The 17,362-nt window shown below is 36.6% G+C and overlaps 1 protein-coding gene across 1 annotated transcript; it reads left to right on the top strand.

Moving 5' to 3' along the window:
• Window positions 1-647: 647 nt before the first annotated feature.
• On the top strand, window positions 648-17,260 carry LOC129498250 (BTB/POZ domain-containing protein 10-like). Its single transcript, XM_055307538.1, has 5 exons — window positions 648-840; window positions 3,432-3,717; window positions 6,604-6,706; window positions 8,332-8,452; window positions 16,817-17,260. The coding sequence occupies exons 1-5, from the start codon at window positions 687-689 to the stop codon at window positions 17,065-17,067; spliced, it is 915 nt and encodes a 304-aa protein (XP_055163513.1). The 5' UTR covers window positions 648-686; the 3' UTR covers window positions 17,068-17,260.
• The last annotated feature ends 102 nt before the right edge of the window (window positions 17,261-17,362 follow it).

Raw genomic sequence — 17,362 nt, 5'->3', positions numbered from 1 at the left:
GTGTCTTAATTCTGTCAACTAGACTAGTTAATCATCATTCTCAGTTATTCACTTCTCCTGAGCAAATTTATATAAGAGGTTTTAAAATTTTAAATTCTGTAACTTTACACAGCACGATTAGTTAAGCTTTTTAGAGAAATACTTTTCAAAAAATATTTTTTTTCAAAAAATTTGAAAGGAGTTCAGTCAAAATGAGTTGATTAAAGTAAACATGAAGACTTATTTTATTTGGCAAGTAGACCAGTTACTTTGCCTCATAGCTCATTTTTTAAAAGTTCTGGAAGCTCATGTTCTTTCTCTCTGCCGCCCTCCCTGTACCCCTATCAAAGAGAGCAAAATATTTGAAAAATATTTAGGAGATCTGAGTGGTCTCTACTACTACTACTGCTATACTACTACTAATGCAAAAGTTAATTAACATTTCTGGGCTTTAGTTTTCTCGTTCTTAAAGAGTTAGATTAGGTGATCTTTAAAGATACTGTGTTCTAGCATTTGTAAAACCTACACGTTTAACGTAATTACTCAGAATTGTAAAGTAGCATTTGATTCTTAAATTTCAAAATAGGTAATTATGTTTTTCTTTAAAAGCTTTTGTGATCTCATGTTCTACTTTTATGGTTAATTTTCTCTTCTGACTTACCAGCACCCCCTCACTTGTTGCTAAAGGAATTGTTGACCACACCAAAATGAGTCTTCATGGTGCTAGCGGGGGACATGAACAATCAAGAGACAGACGAAGGTCAAGTGACAGATCACGAGATTCATCGCATGAAAGAACAGAATCTCAGCTCACTCCTTGTATTAGAAATGTTACTTCTCCAACACGACAGCACCACGTTGGTATGTAAAATCAGCTAATCTTCCTGACAGTTTTTAAAAGTATGCAATTACCTTTTGAAAACAGTAATGACTGTGAATTTTGCCTAGTACTTCAGAATAGAATTAACTTCTTACTTCTATTCAGTTTCTTCTATTTTAGCTTAGCTTCATTCTTGCTATAAAAAATTAACTTATTAAATGAAAGTTAGAGAATTTTTTAAGGTTCTAGGACAGTTTCATAAAAGAATTTGAGAAGCCTTTAAAACTGTGACACGAGATTTTAAAAATCTTTTTATTTTTTATTTTGTAATTTCTCAAAATATTTATTTGAGAGAGAGAACATTGAGTGGCAGAGAGAGAGGGAGAGGAAGAAGCAGGCTCCCCACTGAGCAGGGTTCCCAGTGTGGGGCTCCATCCTGGGACTCTGGGATCTTGACCTGAGCAGAAGGCAGACACTTCACCAGCTGAGCCACTCAGTAGCCCCTAAATCTTTCAAAATGATTTTTATCTTATGTGATACATAAGCAGTTTATTTTTTAAAATTTGTAGTATACTATTGATCGGAATTCTTGGTTAATTGTGCTAGAAAAGGAAGTGAAAGCTAGCATAACCATGTAATTTATTTTGAGTTTTGACAATATTTTTAATTTAAGAAATAGAAGATAAAAAGGAAGGTGTGAGGTGTTGTTTTCTTGGCAAGTAGCTCAGGTCTTTTTCTTCCTTCCCACTGATTTATTATAAATGAACATTATTATATTTCAAGTAAGTAAATTGTTTGACTGAAAAGTACCAGTCTGAAGCAGTGGTACATAAGCAATGTGACCTTGTTCAATTTCATTTGCTCTTGGAGAAGGGGCAAATTTAATATTTTATTTGAAGTTGTTTTTGATTGTTATACATCAAAATAATTCATCTTAGGGCTTAATTATACAGAGAAGTTGTCAGTTTTTTAAGTCCTCAACGTCAAACTAGTACTGATTAGCCAAAAATCCATGTGAATACAAATAGGAATTGACAGTTTGTTATATGCTAAGTTCAGTCCCTGGGAAGAGAATAGGAAGATATAATAAATGATTTTATTAATTCAGCAGATTTTGCTTTTGGGATGCTACCAGCATTCTGGAAACAGGCAATAAAATGGAGGTGTCAGAATATCTCTGGAGATATAGCAAACCTAATTATATAATCAGTAAAGCTGTACAGAGTGTTCTGAGTAGCCTGAGTCATGGAGGAATTTGGCAGAAGCTGATGAATCTGATGAGAGGAGGTACATTTTTAGGTCACATTTAAAGTGTAGCTACCTAGCCTCTAAAGGGAACTTATCACAGAATCTTAGTTTTAATTCTCCCTTTGTAGAATATTGGAACAGCCAAAAAAAATCTTCTGAATTTTAACAATATTTCCTACCTAATTAAAATTATATATAGTAATTATATGATCCTCTAGAATTTGTGACAGTGCTTTTATTCCAACAAAAGTGAGATTGAAAAGAAAGCAGTATATCATCAGCTGTTGAAGCCGTTTTATTTGGTAGACATTAAAAATCATTTGGGGGCACCTGGGTGGCTCAGTCAGTTAAGTGTTGGCCTTCAGCTCAGGTCCTGATCTCAGGGTCCTGGGATCAAGCCCCACATCCAGTCTCTGCTCATCAAGAAGCCTGCTTCTCCCTCTCCCTCTCCCTTTCCTCCTGCCACTCATGCTCTCTCTCTCTCCTCTCTCCTCTCTTTTCTCTCCCTCTCTCAAATAAATAAACCTGCTTCTCCCTCTCCCTCATCCTGCATCTGCCTCTCCCTTTGCTGCTCCCCTTGCTTGTACTCTCTCTCTCTCTTGCTCTCTCTCTCAAAATAAGTAAATAAAATGTCATTTCAAAGAATAAATATTCCTTGTGTCCTTAGTGACCATTTTTTCTTCCTTTGGGATCTTGCTTTTGTGAGATAAATTACTAGTTTAGGGATGGCCTCATTAACATAGTGAGAGTCCAAAGTATGTACTTTTGTGTTCTCAGGGTATTACTAATACTTCTAGTATTTAGGACAGTTAAAGTTGGCATTTTTATTAATCTTTTACTAACTCAGTGCTTATTTGACTTGTAAGACTATTCTGTTCCTTGGGTTTCATATATTTTTAAATAGAGTAATAACATAAAATTTAATTTTGATATTAGTCTGTTTAAGCATTAGTTATACATCTTTTAAAAATGTACAAAAATTAATTTAGAAAACATTTTGACTTCTAGGTCTTATTCCTGGGAAATAATATCTATGGTGTTCTGTGAAAATGTTACTTTGAAATCAAAAAGCAGAAGTGCTGTGATTTATTTATTTTTATTTCTTTGAGAGGGAGAGAGTACAAGGGGTGGGGCAGAGGGAAGGGCAGAGGAAGAGGGAGAAGCAGGCTTTCTGAGCAGAGAGCCTGGAATGGGGCTGTGTCCCGGGACCCTAATAAGATCATGACCTGAACTGAAGGCAGACGCTTAACTGACTGAGCGACTCAGGCACCCAGAAATGCTATAATTTGAAACAACTTTTCTACATCGGAATTTTAAAAAGTTATATATGGATCTTGAAATTTTTAAAAGGAAAATTTGCATAACTTTAACATCTTAATTTCAGAACGAGAAAAAGATCACATTTCCTCTCGTCCAAGCAGTCCTCGTCCTCAAAAGACATCTCCAAATGGTTCCAGTAGCAGTGCTGGGAACAGCAGCAGAAACAGTAGTCAGTCAAGTTCTGATGGTAGTTGTAAGACATCTGGAGAGATGGTGTTTGTATATGAAAATGCAAAAGAAGGAGCTCGGAATGTAAGAACGTCGGAACGAGTAACACTAAGAGTGGATAATACTAGATTCGTTGTAGACCCATCCATTTTTACTGCACAGCCAAATACAATGTTGGGCAGGTTTGTATAATTGCAGTTCTTTGCATTAAATATTAAAGCACTTGCACATTATTTAAGTTTTAGAGTAACTCTTTGTTGGATTGTAGTATTCCTGTTTTACAGGTGAACTGAACTTTGGAGGTTAAATATAACTTGCTCAAGTTAATACAGCCATAAAATGGTAGAGCCAGATCTTGAACTTGGTTTTATTTCTAACAATATTTGCTGTATCAGCAGGAAAAACAAATATATTAGTTAATGAAGATAGGGTCCTAAATGATCTCCACAGGTTGAAACCTTAAATTGTATCTAACAAGGTGAATATAGCAGTAATAATATGCTTTCTTCACTTGGGGGCTCCTAAATTCAACCACCGAATATAGCAGCATTGTTTAAAGAAAAAAGTTTGGTTAGCTGAAAAGTCAGCAGAGTTGTTAGTTTGACATAGATACTTTAAAAAAGGAATGTTCTTAACAAGTAGTTAATAGAATGAAGGAGAGATAGTTGTAGTCATATTCTAATTTCTGCTGGTCCAGAGTAAATGTTAATGTAAAGTTTATAGTCGTGGGAGCTGCAGTCTTAAGAATGATACAGGCAATATAGACTTGATTTTTCAGCGTGTTCAGAACTAGGATCAAATACCTTTTCAATGTAAAATTATCTTTTTTGGTTCACTCTTAATATAAAATAGAGCATAGAATGAAATAGAAGTTTATAGGATGTAAAAACAAAATTGTGATTTTTTTCCCCTACATTGCATATGAGTAACTTTTTTGGATGCCTGTGTGTACACTTGTGATTACTCAGTATTTCTACATACAGAATAAAAGCTTACATAAACAGCATAACATTTTGAATAAGTATTCCTTTGAACATTAGCTGTTAGACTTTACATCCGAGGCAAACAAGTAAGTATGGCTTTTATGTATTTTTAGTAGCACAGAGGAAGATTATTGATGGAAGGTGTCAGGAGGAGGACTTGACATTATGAATACTTCTAATTTTTATCTAAATTTTAAAGAAACACAGTTAAAAAGTTGATGTTTGAAATTTTGCTTCATTTGTTAGGCTATGTTTTCTTTAAAGGGAAAACAAAACAAAGCCCAAAAGATTTGTGTTTGTATATATCCATATTGATCTGAAAAGCCTAGCATTCTCCGTATTTTATCAAAAAATTTCAGGTATTTGAGAAAATTGCATGACATTTGGTTCCTGAAAGACTGTCATTCCCCCCCACCCTTTTTTTTTTAAATCAGTGAAATCATCTTTTCATGCCAGTTGAGTAAAGCATATCTTTGGGGATGAAAATTAATATTCATGGGAACTGTAAAAAGTAGTTGATATTCTTTTGGAAACTTTGAAATAAAAAAAAGCTTTGTTCTTTATAGATTTCTGTGTTACCAACAAAAGAAAAACCATTTTTTTTAGAAAAACCATTTAAATTGGGAAATTGTTGAGTAGAATACTTAGGAATGATGGTATCATTTAATTCTGAGATTCAGCTTGCTTTAACCACAATTTTCAAGTTGTCTTGAACGTAATTCATTAAACTTTTTTGATTTTGAAGAACCTATTCTGTAACTTGTCTCTTTTCAAAATGGTTACTATTAAAGGGCCAAGAACATTACTTAAAAAAATAGAAATCTTTCTTTCTTTTTTCTTTCTTTCTTTCTTTCTTTCTTTCTTTCTTTCTTTCTTTCTTTCTTCTTTCTTTTCTTTTCTTTTTTTAAGGATTTTATTAGAGAACATGCAGGGAGAGCATCAGATGGAGAGGGAGAAGCAGATTGATTCCCTGGTGAACAGGGAGCCTTATGTGATGCTCGATCCCAGGACCCTGGGATCATGACCTGAGTGAAAGACAGATGCTTAACTGACTAAGCCACCCAGGTGCCCCAAAATCTGTATTTTCTTATGTAAAAATTAATATTAAAGACTTTTTACTCATTTGTTTAAACTTTTGATTCATCTCTTAACTTCCTCATTCTCTTTACTTAAGCATTTGATTGCTTATTTTTCAGTTTTAGGATGCAGGTGTAAGAATTTTGAGTGCTGTTTCTTACACTTATAGTTTATTTTTAAAGATTTTTTTAAAAAATTTATTCATGAGAGACACACAGAGAGTCAGAGACACAGGCAGAGAGAGAAGTAGGCTCCCCACAGGGAGCCCAATGTGGGACTCCATCCCAGGACCCCAGGATCACTGAGCCACCCAGGCATCCCCACTTAATAGTTTAAATTGTGAAAAATGAAATAACCTAATCTGCCTATCTAAAAAGATACACACTCCTTTACTGTGTGTGCTGCACTATAGCATTAACTTTGCAGTGAAGGCAGCAGTTTTAAGGAAGAGGCACAGTTAACATGGCTTCCCTTTTCCTTTTTTTTTCTTATTAAGATTAGAATAAAAATCACCTTTTCCCCTGGATTGATTGATTCCCCATTCCCCCTCCCCTGAGAAGAAAGGGCTAAAGGGATGCCTGCCTGGGTGGCTCAGCAGTTGAGTGATTGCCTTCCACCCAGGGCGTGATCCTGGATCAAGTCCCACATCAGGCTCCCCGCATGGAGTCTGCTTCTCCCTCAGCCTGTGTCTACCTCTCTCTCTATGTGTCTTTCATGAATGAATGGGTAAAATTAAAAAAAAAAGACTAAAAACGTTCTTTAGCTTCTGAATTTTATTAGCTGATTTTGTTTGCTTGTAGGGAATCTATATTCCTGTTCCCTCCCATTAGAAAGGAAGTATCTTTAATATTCCTTCATTTATTACATTTGCTGAATAAATTGCTGATAAGAATATTTTAACTAATTTACTGATATATTGTAATTCCTTTTTACTTTTGTCCATGAGATAAGTTTTCACTTCAAAGGAAGTATCCTGTTATATTTCTGAATTGTTTACTAATATCATAGGATGTTTGGATCTGGCAGAGAACATAACTTTACGCATCCCAATGAGAAGGGAGAGTATGAAGTGGCAGAGGGAATTGGCTCCACCGTGTTTCGAGCTATTCTGGTGAGTGCTTATTTCTTACCTGCATTGACTTAATCTTAGAGCCCCTTTTCAGTAGGTAGTTGATTGAAAGCAGAATTCTGTTTGAATATCTCTATGCAGAATATTGTTTTCTAATTACCATTTTATTCATTTTTATTTTAGTACATACAGATACAAATATAGGTTGGGGGATGATTCATCTCTTAGGCATAAATAGGCAGTTCTTTCAAAGGATTTAGTGGTAATAGTTCTGGAGTCGTGTTACTCTTCCTTCCCTAGTTCTCTTAAATAAGTTGATTCTTTTTTGCTGAGAATAAATGTGGTTACTTCAACTCTAATATTTTATTGCACATAACTGGCAATGTGGACAGTTAACATTTAAAAGTCATCTCTGAAATGTATTTGTTAGCATCTTCTAAACCTTTTTTGAGGTTTTTAACCTTTTATTTTGAGGAATATTTGAATTAGTATTATCGAGTTCCTACTTGTAATTTCAAATCGGTGACAAAGATTTGATTTATAGTGTGTGACATTTTATGCCACTGTCTGAAAATATTGTTAAAATTATTCCTTAAATAATTTTGAGGAAAGCGGGTAGGGGGTAGGATCCTGAGGTACAAGATAGGAATAGAAGTTGATCTTGATTGGGTTGTTAGTACTTGGAAAGTTCTGAGATGTCTTGCTTCTATTGGCATAGCAAATTTATTGTGTTACTGTGGCTCTGAACATCAAGAAGCTTGAGGCAGATCTTATTTTGTGAGGAGAGGGAAGGAGTGGTTTTTCAGCTAGCCATACTTCATTTAATCAACCCAATGGAGTTGACAAGTAAAAAAAAAAATTGTGACCCAGCTGTAATTTTCAGGCTAGCCCTTAATAATTTTTCAAGTAGATTTTGGAAATAAGCACTATTAATTGTTCATAATATGGGATACACCAAAGAATACTAGTTGGAAGAAGAATATCTGATTGTGTGTTCTGTTTGCATATTTTAATGGTTGGATATGACTTTGAAGTTCTTTACCAAGAACCATAAATTTTCCTTAATTCTTGAGGTAATGTTTAAGGTACCTTAGTATGTATTACTTAACTTTCTTAAGAATGTTTTGTTTTTAAGATTTTGTTTATTTGACAGCACAGGGGAGCGGCAGGCAGAAGGAGAGGGAGAAGGGTGAAGCAGACTCCCAGCTGAGCAAGGAGCCCAGTATGGGACTCCATCCCAGGACCCTGGGATCATGACCTGAATCAAAGGCAAACACTTAACAACTGAGCCACCCAGGCACCCTGAAAAAAGTTTTAAAGTTTGATGGTAGTTATATAGAAAAATAACTTGTAGAAGGGAAAATACATATGAATTGGCATGATAGAAGAAATATATCAGTAATGAGAAGATCTGGGTTCTAATCTTCCTCTGCTATTAACTAATTATATGACTGGGTAAGTCAGTGAACCTATTTGAGCCAAAGTTTTCTTATTAGTAAAATGAAAAAGTGGTTAGGTGAACTGAGGTCTCATCTAACTTTAGAAGTCCACAGTTCAGAAATCTCAGAGCTCCACTGTTTTTGAAAATGCTACCAGCGTAACCTTAATAGTAAGGTTTTGGCCACCTTATGCTCTAGACTTACGCATTTTTTCCCTTTTTTTTATAGGATTACTACAAAACAGGAATAATCCATTGTCCTGATGGCATATCTATTCCTGAATTGAGAGAAGCATGCGACTACCTTTGTATTTCTTTTGAATATAGTACTATTAAATGTAGAGATCTCAGTAAGTATGACGTTTTGGGTATGAGTGCTTTGTAGAGTTACATTATATTGGAATGAAAAGCCTGAAAGACTGATATTTATGTAGACATCAAATATTTAATTGAATTATAAAGCATTGTGAGAATGGTTTGTGGAAGTCTACAGAGATCCTTTTTTTAAGATTTTGTTTACTCTTGAGAGACACACAGAGAGGCAGAGACATAGGCAGAGGGAGAAGCAGACTCCCTGCAGGGAGCCCGATGTGGGACTCCATCTGAGGACCCCGGGATCACCACCTGAGCTGAACATAGATGCTCAACTGCTGAGCCACCCAGGGGTCCCTCTACAGAGATTTTTATAAGTTCCATGTGCAATTTTCCAAAATTAAAAAAAATTGTTTATATATGTATGTATGTATTTTTTGATAGATTCTCCCAGATTTCCTCCTTGACCGCGTCTCTGTCATTTGTTGCATCTTTATCTTCCAGCTTGGGAGCCCTGGTTTTGGTCAAGAATGGTATTTGGTTTCACTTCTGAGATCACATCAACCAAAAATTTGTAATTTTCTTATACTTCTGATGTAAAGTGATATCCAAAGCCACTATGGAAGATACAAATAATTCTCAAAAACAGCATTTGTCATTAAAGATCTTAGATTGAACATCTAATCCTTATTTGTACAAAGGGTTAAGTGACTTTGTTTAAGAACCTCAAACAGCCTCAGAGCAGAGTCTAGAACTTTGGAAATCCTAACTTTTTGATCAATGTTTTCCCCTCACCAACCTGTTCCTCATCACCCATCCCTCTCACCATTTTGCCATGCCTGAGGAAAGAAAGATGATTATACACAGAAGTCAGAATAAGAGAATTTTCAAAAGTTAACTTGGATTTTAAGTAGTTGGAGAAGTTCAGGAGAGGTCATTGTAGGCTAGAGGGATTGGGGAAGAGTTCAGAGGAGGCAGGTAGTAAAGAATAAATAGTGATTTAGAAAGAGTAGAGTAATGAGGTGATTCTAACAGCTGAGATTTTTGGAATAAAGATGCAAAAAATATACTTTAGAAAGAACCTAGTTGGAGCAGAGACTGTCCTGAGCAGAGCAGGACATAAGGACATGAGAATAAAGAGGTGGGCCACATCATAGAAGTTTTTTAACCCAAACCCATGTTCTTATATTTTTTCCTATATGTGGTGAGAAGTCATTTTAAAAGCTTTCTACGCGTGGTAATAGCCTTTTGTTAATCATGGGCTTACAGTTACTTTACTTTATTAACCTCAACTCAACAGTAGCTTGGCATGCCTTCTCAGAGATTAGTTTGTTAGAAACTGTTAATGGGAAATTTTTAATTATTTTTTAAAACAATTTTATTTATTAGCACAAGCAAGGGAGCAGGAGAAGGAGAAGAAGCTCCTTAGTAGGGAACCTGATACAGGGCTCAACCCAGGACCTCATGACCATGACCTAAGCCAAAGGCAGATGCTTAACTATCTGAGCCATCCAGGTGCCTTACGAATGGGAAATTTTATTTAAAAATTTAAGGCACCTACTGTATACTTAAATAGAGCTGTTTTCTTCATGTTTATTTAAGAGCTAAAATGTGTAGTCTTGGGATCCCTGGGTGGCGCAGAGGTTTGGCGCCTGCCTTTGGCCCGGGGCGCGATCCTGGAGACCCGGGATCGAATCCCACGTCGGGCTCCCGGTGCATGGAGTCTGCTTCTCCCTCCGCATGTGTCTCTGCCTCTCTCTCTCTCTCTCTCTCTGTGACTATCATAAGTAAATAAAAATTTAAAAAAAAAGAAAAAAATGTGTAGTCTTATTAAGTCTTCCCTTAAGTACCACTTTATTGTTGCTAAACATTCCATAAAGTCTTCATAAAGATATCAATATAGGTGGGATAAAGTGGCTGCTCCACCTCTGAGTATCTATAAATGATATTTAAAAGTTTAAAGTCAAATAGAACATACATAAGTAAACTTGAACAAAGTTTGTTTTTTCACATCTTAAAAAATATCTTTATTAAACCATGAGCATTAATTATTCTGATTGTAGATCCTTGAGTTCAAGTTTTGTGGGTTTTTTTTTAATTCTTGGGGACCATTTTAGTTTCATTTCATATAATTAGATATTCTATTTTGGGGACTATCAGGTAAAAAAATGATGTGGATTTGGTTTTGTAATCCTTTGGACATAGACCTTGTCATTATTAGTAAGTCTCATTTACTTGTTATGGAACTAAAGGTGAGAGTCTTTATGTAAAGTATGTATAATGTTTTTCTAGACTTTTGGCTTTTAAATAATTACTTGTAAATGTTTCTAGAATACTTGTAATACATATTTTTAAAAATACAGAGATTCTCATAGACTTTATTAAAAACAAAACTACATAGAATTTGAGAAGACAAAATGGCCTTGTAAAAACATTAAAGGAGGGATGCTTGGGTGGCCCAGCGGTTGAGCGTCTGTCTGCCTTTGGCTCAGGGTGTGATCCCGGAGTCTGGGGATTGAGTCCCACATCAGGCTCTCCACAGGGAGCCTGCTTCTCCCTCTGCCTCAGTCTCTGCCTCTCTCTGTGTCTCTCATGGATAAATAAATAAAATCTTTAAAACAAAAAAATTAAAAGGATACTGTGGGTGTAGACCTGGATCCAAAACTGAATTGTTTACCTGCTAATACGTGCCTTTACTGAGTATTGGAATGGCACATTACACAAGATGTCTGTGTCTATACCTTAACCTGAAATCATACAAGTACTGAATGTTTACTGGATAGAGTCATGGGTTTGTTTCTTGGGCATGTTACTTAAAACCTTGTTTTAATTCCCTCATCTTTTTTTTTAAAGACTTAGTACGTTTATTTTTTTAAAAAGATTTATTTATTTATTCATTCAGAGAGAGCGAGAGAGAGGCAGAGACACAGAAGGAGAAGCAGGCTCCATGCAGGAAGCCCGATGTGGGACTTGATCCCCGGTCTCCAGGATCACACCCCGGGCTGCAGGTGGTGCTAAACCGCTGCGCCACCAGGGCTACCCTAATTCCCTCATCTTTAAAATGGAGACAATAATACTTATTTCACAGGGTTGTTGTGGAGATTAAACGAATAGTGCTTGACACATAGTATTAAATAAGAGTTTGTTTTTTTTTAAAAGAGCAATATTAGGAAATGTAAATTTTAAAAATATTCAAATATCATATTATACATGCTATTTTGTAATATTTCAAAGTGAATAGCTGTATTACTAAATACCCTTTAGTAACAACTTGTTTAATGGTTTCCAAGCTATTGAGAAAGGGTGATCAGAGGCAGATCCTGCCTGTGAAGTCACTGAAATGTAGAGACACTGAAATAACAGGAGTCACTTGTGTGTTCTCTCTCTCACTCTCTCTTGCTCTATTTTTTAGTTTGTAGCATCAAACCAGTTTGAAGTGGAGGATAGGAACTATCTATACCTTTTCAACTTTGTGTTTTTTGTTTTTTTTTAGATTTTTATTTTATTTATTCATGAGAGACAGAGAGAGACAGAGAGAGAGGCAGAGACACAGGGAGAGGGAGTAGCAGGCTCCATGCAGGGAGCCCGACGTGGGACTTGATCCCGGGTCTCCAGGATCATACCCTGGACTGAAGGTGGTGCTAAACCGCTGAGCCACCCAGGCTGCCCTCAACTTTGTGTTTTAAATAACACTTTACATATATATTTTTGCCTTAGTAAGTTGGCTAGAATATTTGAACAATGTTTAAAAATTTATTGGTAATTCTGGGATCCTTGTCTTTAAAGGCATTTTCTTTAGGTGTCACTGTGAAGTCACTTCTTTCTTCTTGATTCTTCTTTTGGCTTTTTGACATTCTTCTTTTAGGCTTTATCTTTCTCTCACTTGCTCCCTGATCCTTGATTTCTTGAATGTCCTAAGTATTCTGTCTTAAGCTACCCACTCTCTCTCACAGAATCTATACATTTACTCTAAGTGATGGCATTCATCATTGTGGCTTCAGACACTACCTATACACTGTGGATTTCAATTATTTTATCTCTAATTCTTAATATCAGCTATGTGTTTCTAGTTTCCTATTTAACTTATAATTCCCCTCTCTTATTCAGACTTTTTGTTAGTTCCATGCATATAGTAAATATAGTAATGAATTAGACCTTATCCCTGCCTTTATGGTGTCTGCAGTCTAGTGGGGAAGATAGGCATTCGACAAGTAATGAAAAATGCAGTGAAGAAAGGAGATGCTATTAGAAGTGTATGGTAAAGGGGCTGTGGAAAATCATTATCCAAGTGACATTAAAGCTGAGACCTAGAGCAATAGCAAGGGGGATAAGACACTGACCTTACCAGGCAGCAGCAAAGGTATTTGCTGAGGCTGTCAGGTTGGAATATGACATGCTTAAGGAACTGAAAGAAGGGAAGTATGGCTAGAGTGGAGGGAGGAGTGTGAATGATGAGAAATAAGGCCAGAGAAGTAGGGAGAAAACAAAATTTATTAACTGAATAAATATCTGATGACTTAATTCTCTACCAGTCTGCTCCAGTTCTGGGGATACACATGAACAAACCAGGCAAAACTTAGTGTTCTAATGGAACTTACACTCTTTTGGGGAAGATGGACAAACCAGGTTAACAAATAACATATGGTATGTCAGTAATCAGTGCTGAAGAGTGGGGGGACATAAGGAAAGGACATAGAGTAGCCAGAGAAGCCTTAACTGGAGAGGAAAATTTAATTTCAAGCAGAGGTTAACAATGAGTATAAGGTTTGGGGTAGCTTGCCTGGCATGTCTGAGAGCAGCAAAGAGTTGGAGTGAAGTAAATTTGAGTGTCCTCAGTAGGAGATGAGGGTAGAAAGGGATCTAAGTCATGTAAGACCTTTATCTTGGCTTTCACTCTAAATGACATGGGAAGCCATTGGAGGGTTTTGAACAGAGGAGTGATGTGATCTGTGAGATTGCCAGGTTGAATTCTGTTCACACAGAATTCAGTATGGAGTTGTGCAGTGCTGTAGTCCTGATCTGACTATGTTTTAAAAGAATTACTCTGGGGCACCTGGGGCCTCAGGTTGAGTGTCTGCCTTCAGCTCAGGTCATGATCCTGGGGTCCAGGGATCAAGTCCCACATCAGGCTCCCTGCATGGCATCTGCTTCTCCCTCTGTTTGTGTCTCTGCATCTCTCTCTGTGTATCTCTCATGAGTAAATGAATGAAATCTTAAAACTAAGAAAAATAAAAGAATTACTCTTGGCTATTGTATTAGAACTGGATTGCAGTGAGGGGATTAAGCTAAAAGCAAAGAGATAATTAGGAAGCTATTGCCATAATTCAAGTGAGATAGAGTGGTAGCTTAAATCAGAGGAGAAGCACTGGGAGGTGATCAAATTCTGGATATATTGATAGTAGAGTTGTCAGGATTTGCTTGTTGATTGAATTATGGGATGGGGAAAGAGAAGAGGACTTAATTAAATGGAAATGTGAACTTTCCATTAAGTGAGATGGGGGAGACTTGACGGGGAGCAGAAATTTAGAAGCTTGATTTGGGACATGTTAAGTTTGAAATACTTACTAGAAATCCAAGTGGAAATGGTTAGTGTGGCATTGGGTATACAAGTTTAAAGTTCAGGAGAGAAATATGGGCCAGAGTAAATTTATATGCAGGATATACACCCCCCCACATACATATATACATATATAGGATTTATGTAGGATATGTATTTATGTGTAGTATTTAAAGAAAATATTTTTAGGGGACTCTACACATTGATCTATAATCTCCCTTTTCATGTAACAAGTCTTTATGGACCAAGTTGAGGATTTGGATAGTATAAGCCTTGAGAGAGTTAAACTAGTGGAGTTGTATGATTTGGCTGCTGTGGGGAAGATGAATTACACAGGGGCAAAAGTAAATGCTGGGGGAATGTAATTAGGTTTTATAGTAGTTTGGGTGAGAATTAAGGATGACTTGGACTTGGGGGCTTTGGGGATGGAATGTGTTCTAGTTAAGTATTGCTGTGTAATAAAGCATTCCAAACTTAGCATGAAGTATTTTTATTCTGTGGGTCAAGAATTCAGACAAGGTATAGCAGAGGTGGCTTGTGTCTGCTTCAAATATCTGAGATCTCATGAATAATTGAAGAGTTGAGATGATGCAGAAAGCTGTAGGATTCTTTACTCATATGTCTTCTGCTTTCACTGGGATGATTTAAGGGCTGAGTTCAGCTAGGACTGTCAAACAGAGAACCTACATGTGGCCTCTGTGTGCATCTTGGGCTTCTCTAAGTCTGGAGACTGAGTTCAGCAGGTAAGCACTTGGAGAGAGAATGTTACCCAGGACCAAGGCAAAACATGCATTCTCACCTCTGCCATGCTGCCCTGGTTACAAGCATGTCAGTATGACCATCTTAGGTTAAAGGAAGAGGAATTAGACTCCATCTCCAGGGAGGAGATGTCAAGGTCCCATTGTAGAAAAGCATATGGTATAAGAGATTTTGCAGTTATCTTTGGATAGCATCTCCCAGAGAAGAAAATGACACAATTCAAGATGCATTTAAGAGGTGGACTTGATAGGGCTGGGGGAATGATTGAATTAAAAGATGAAAGAGGAATCGAGGATTCACTTTTATTTATTCTACAAATATTTAAGTTCCTACTATATGCCTTGTACTTTTCTAAGATGATTCTGAGAAATGAATGATGATGATGATGCCATTTACTGATTTGGGATACACTGCAGGGAAAGGCACATATGATTAAATCAACTTTTAGTATATTGAGTTTGAAGGTGCCTGTGATGTAGCATCCCAATGGAGACTTCCAGAAGGCAGTTGAATATAAGGCATCTAGAATATAGAAGACAAGAATTAGAATAAATTTGGGAATTATCAGCATAAGGTAAGAGAAGGAAAAATTGTCTTGAGAAACATGAATATTTAATGAACAGCTAGAGGAGAAAAATTTGGCAAAGATGATTGAAGAAGAACATCCAGAGGAGAAAGAAAACTAGGGATAGTGGCATCAGAGATTCTTAAGGAAGAGAGGGTTTTAAGAAGAAGGTGGTGGTCCCTGTGAGAGATTCAGCCAGGAGGTCAGATAAGAACAGGATCAAAACATACTCATTATTTTTAACAATCTGATAAAGGAGGCTATATTGAGAGAAGTTTTGAGGAATACTGAGTATGGAAGCCAGATTGGAATTGGTTCAAAAGTTAAAGGAAAAAGACTATGTTGATATATCTAGGAGTTCGGCAATAAATGAAATTAAAAAGAAATCAATGGGAATTAGGAACGCCTGGGTGGCTCAGTGGTTGAACAGTCTGCCTTCAGCTCAGGGCATGATCCTGGGGTCCCGGGATCAAGTCCCACATCGGGCTCCCTGCAGGGGGCCTGCTTCTCCCTCTGCTTGTGTCTCTACCTATCTCTCTGTGTGTGTCACGTGAATAAATAAAATCTTTTTAAAAAACTGGAATTAGCCAGCCTAGAGAGAGGCATGGTGAAATTATAACATATATTAATTACTTAATCACTTATATCACTATATATTATTAATAATTATTATATAATTGTGATGTTTTAGGGGGAAAAGACTCTCCCTTGGGAGACTATAGCTTAGATTGAGTTCTAGTTTCTGCTCTAACTCTCCTCGTAGTTCCTGAACTAGTAGTGCTTTAGGAGATAGGACATTGCCATTGTCATAGGAAAAAAAATTAGATCAGTGCAAGTGATTTTTGTGGCTCTCTTTTTGGGCAATTGAAGTTATTCACTATGTTTATACTTAAGGAGGGTGATGTGAAATTATCTTTTACCCCTCTGAATTCTAGGGTCAGGTCTGCTACATAAGTCCTGTACCATCCTATATTTTGCTTGGCCTTTTGCCTGCCTTATCCCAAAGCCAATTCACTTCTTTTTTCTACACTGAAATATTAATGTTGTTTGTGAATAATTTTTTGAGAAAGAAAACATAGGAGAAGGAATTATGAGAGCTATTTTAGTTCAGTGGACAATCTGAAAACATCCTTAAGATATACTTTTAAGATATAATTGCATATATTGATGGAAGACAACATGAAATAATAAAAACACTACCCTGGGCTAAATTGGGGGTGGGGACTCAATTCTGATTTTGCAAATTAATTTTGTAACCTTAGGTAGGTCACTTCCTAAAGTATAAAATGAAGGAGCTTATGTTAGATGCTTTTAATTTGCCCTTCTTTCTATAAGATTCGTTTCTGTAAAATCTCTTCCTAGGAAAAGTTTTGTTGACTATAGAATAACCACTGTATTTTGTCTGTAGGGCTGCAGAGTAGATGGTGAACTAATTTTAATATTTTGTGTGTGTGTTGCTTCTGCTCTTTTACTCATCAGTCATCAGAAAAATCAAGATATTTTTTGTTGGATTCATTTCAGGTGCCCTAATGCATGAGTTATCAAATGATGGTGCTCGTAGACAGTTTGAATTTTATCTGGAAGAAATGATCCTGCCTCTCATGGTAGCTAGTGCCCAGAGTGGGGAACGAGAATGCCACATAGTAGTGCTTACAGATGATGATGTGGTTGATTGGGATGAAGAGTATCCCCCACAGATTGGAGAAGAGTATTCACAAAGTAAGTACTGTGGCATGTTTTCTCTCTTAAATCATCACAGATTCTTTATCTAATACCGATCAAAGGACAGTTTTTATAAAGTACATTGAACTCTTACCTACGCCAGGAGTCAGTAAACTACGAGCTGTGGATCAAAATCCAGCCTATTGCCTGTTTTTATAAATAAACTTTTATGTATTGTCTATGGCTGCTTTTGCGCTACAATGGCAGAGTTGAGTAGTTGCAACGGAGACCGCATGGCTCGCAAAGCCCAAAAAGTATTTACTCTGGCCCTTTACATAAAAAATATGCCCACCCCTGTCATGCACAGAAATGGTTTGCTCTTTGTTGAGTATCTGGATCTTGATA

Source organism: Nyctereutes procyonoides, unplaced genomic scaffold, assembly GCF_905146905.1.
Source record: "Nyctereutes procyonoides isolate TBG_1078 unplaced genomic scaffold, NYPRO_anot_genome, whole genome shotgun sequence".
Classification (NCBI taxonomy): Eukaryota; Metazoa; Chordata; class Mammalia; order Carnivora; family Canidae; genus Nyctereutes; species Nyctereutes procyonoides.
Note: the sequence above shows the minus strand (reverse complement) of the source record. Positions and strands in the feature narration are given on the sequence as shown.

Excerpts from the sequence above, each read along its gene's own strand:
- LOC129498250 (XM_055307538.1), top strand. The coding sequence starts at position 687 with ATGAGTCTTCATGGTGCTAGCGGGGGACATGAACAATCAAGAGACAGA. Across the intron at positions 841-3,431 it reads AACACGACAGCACCACGTTG|AACGAGAAAAAGATCACATT; the intron begins GTATGTAAAATC and ends TCTTAATTTCAG. Across the intron at positions 3,718-6,603 it reads CCAAATACAATGTTGGGCAG|GATGTTTGGATCTGGCAGAG; the intron begins GTTTGTATAATT and ends CTAATATCATAG.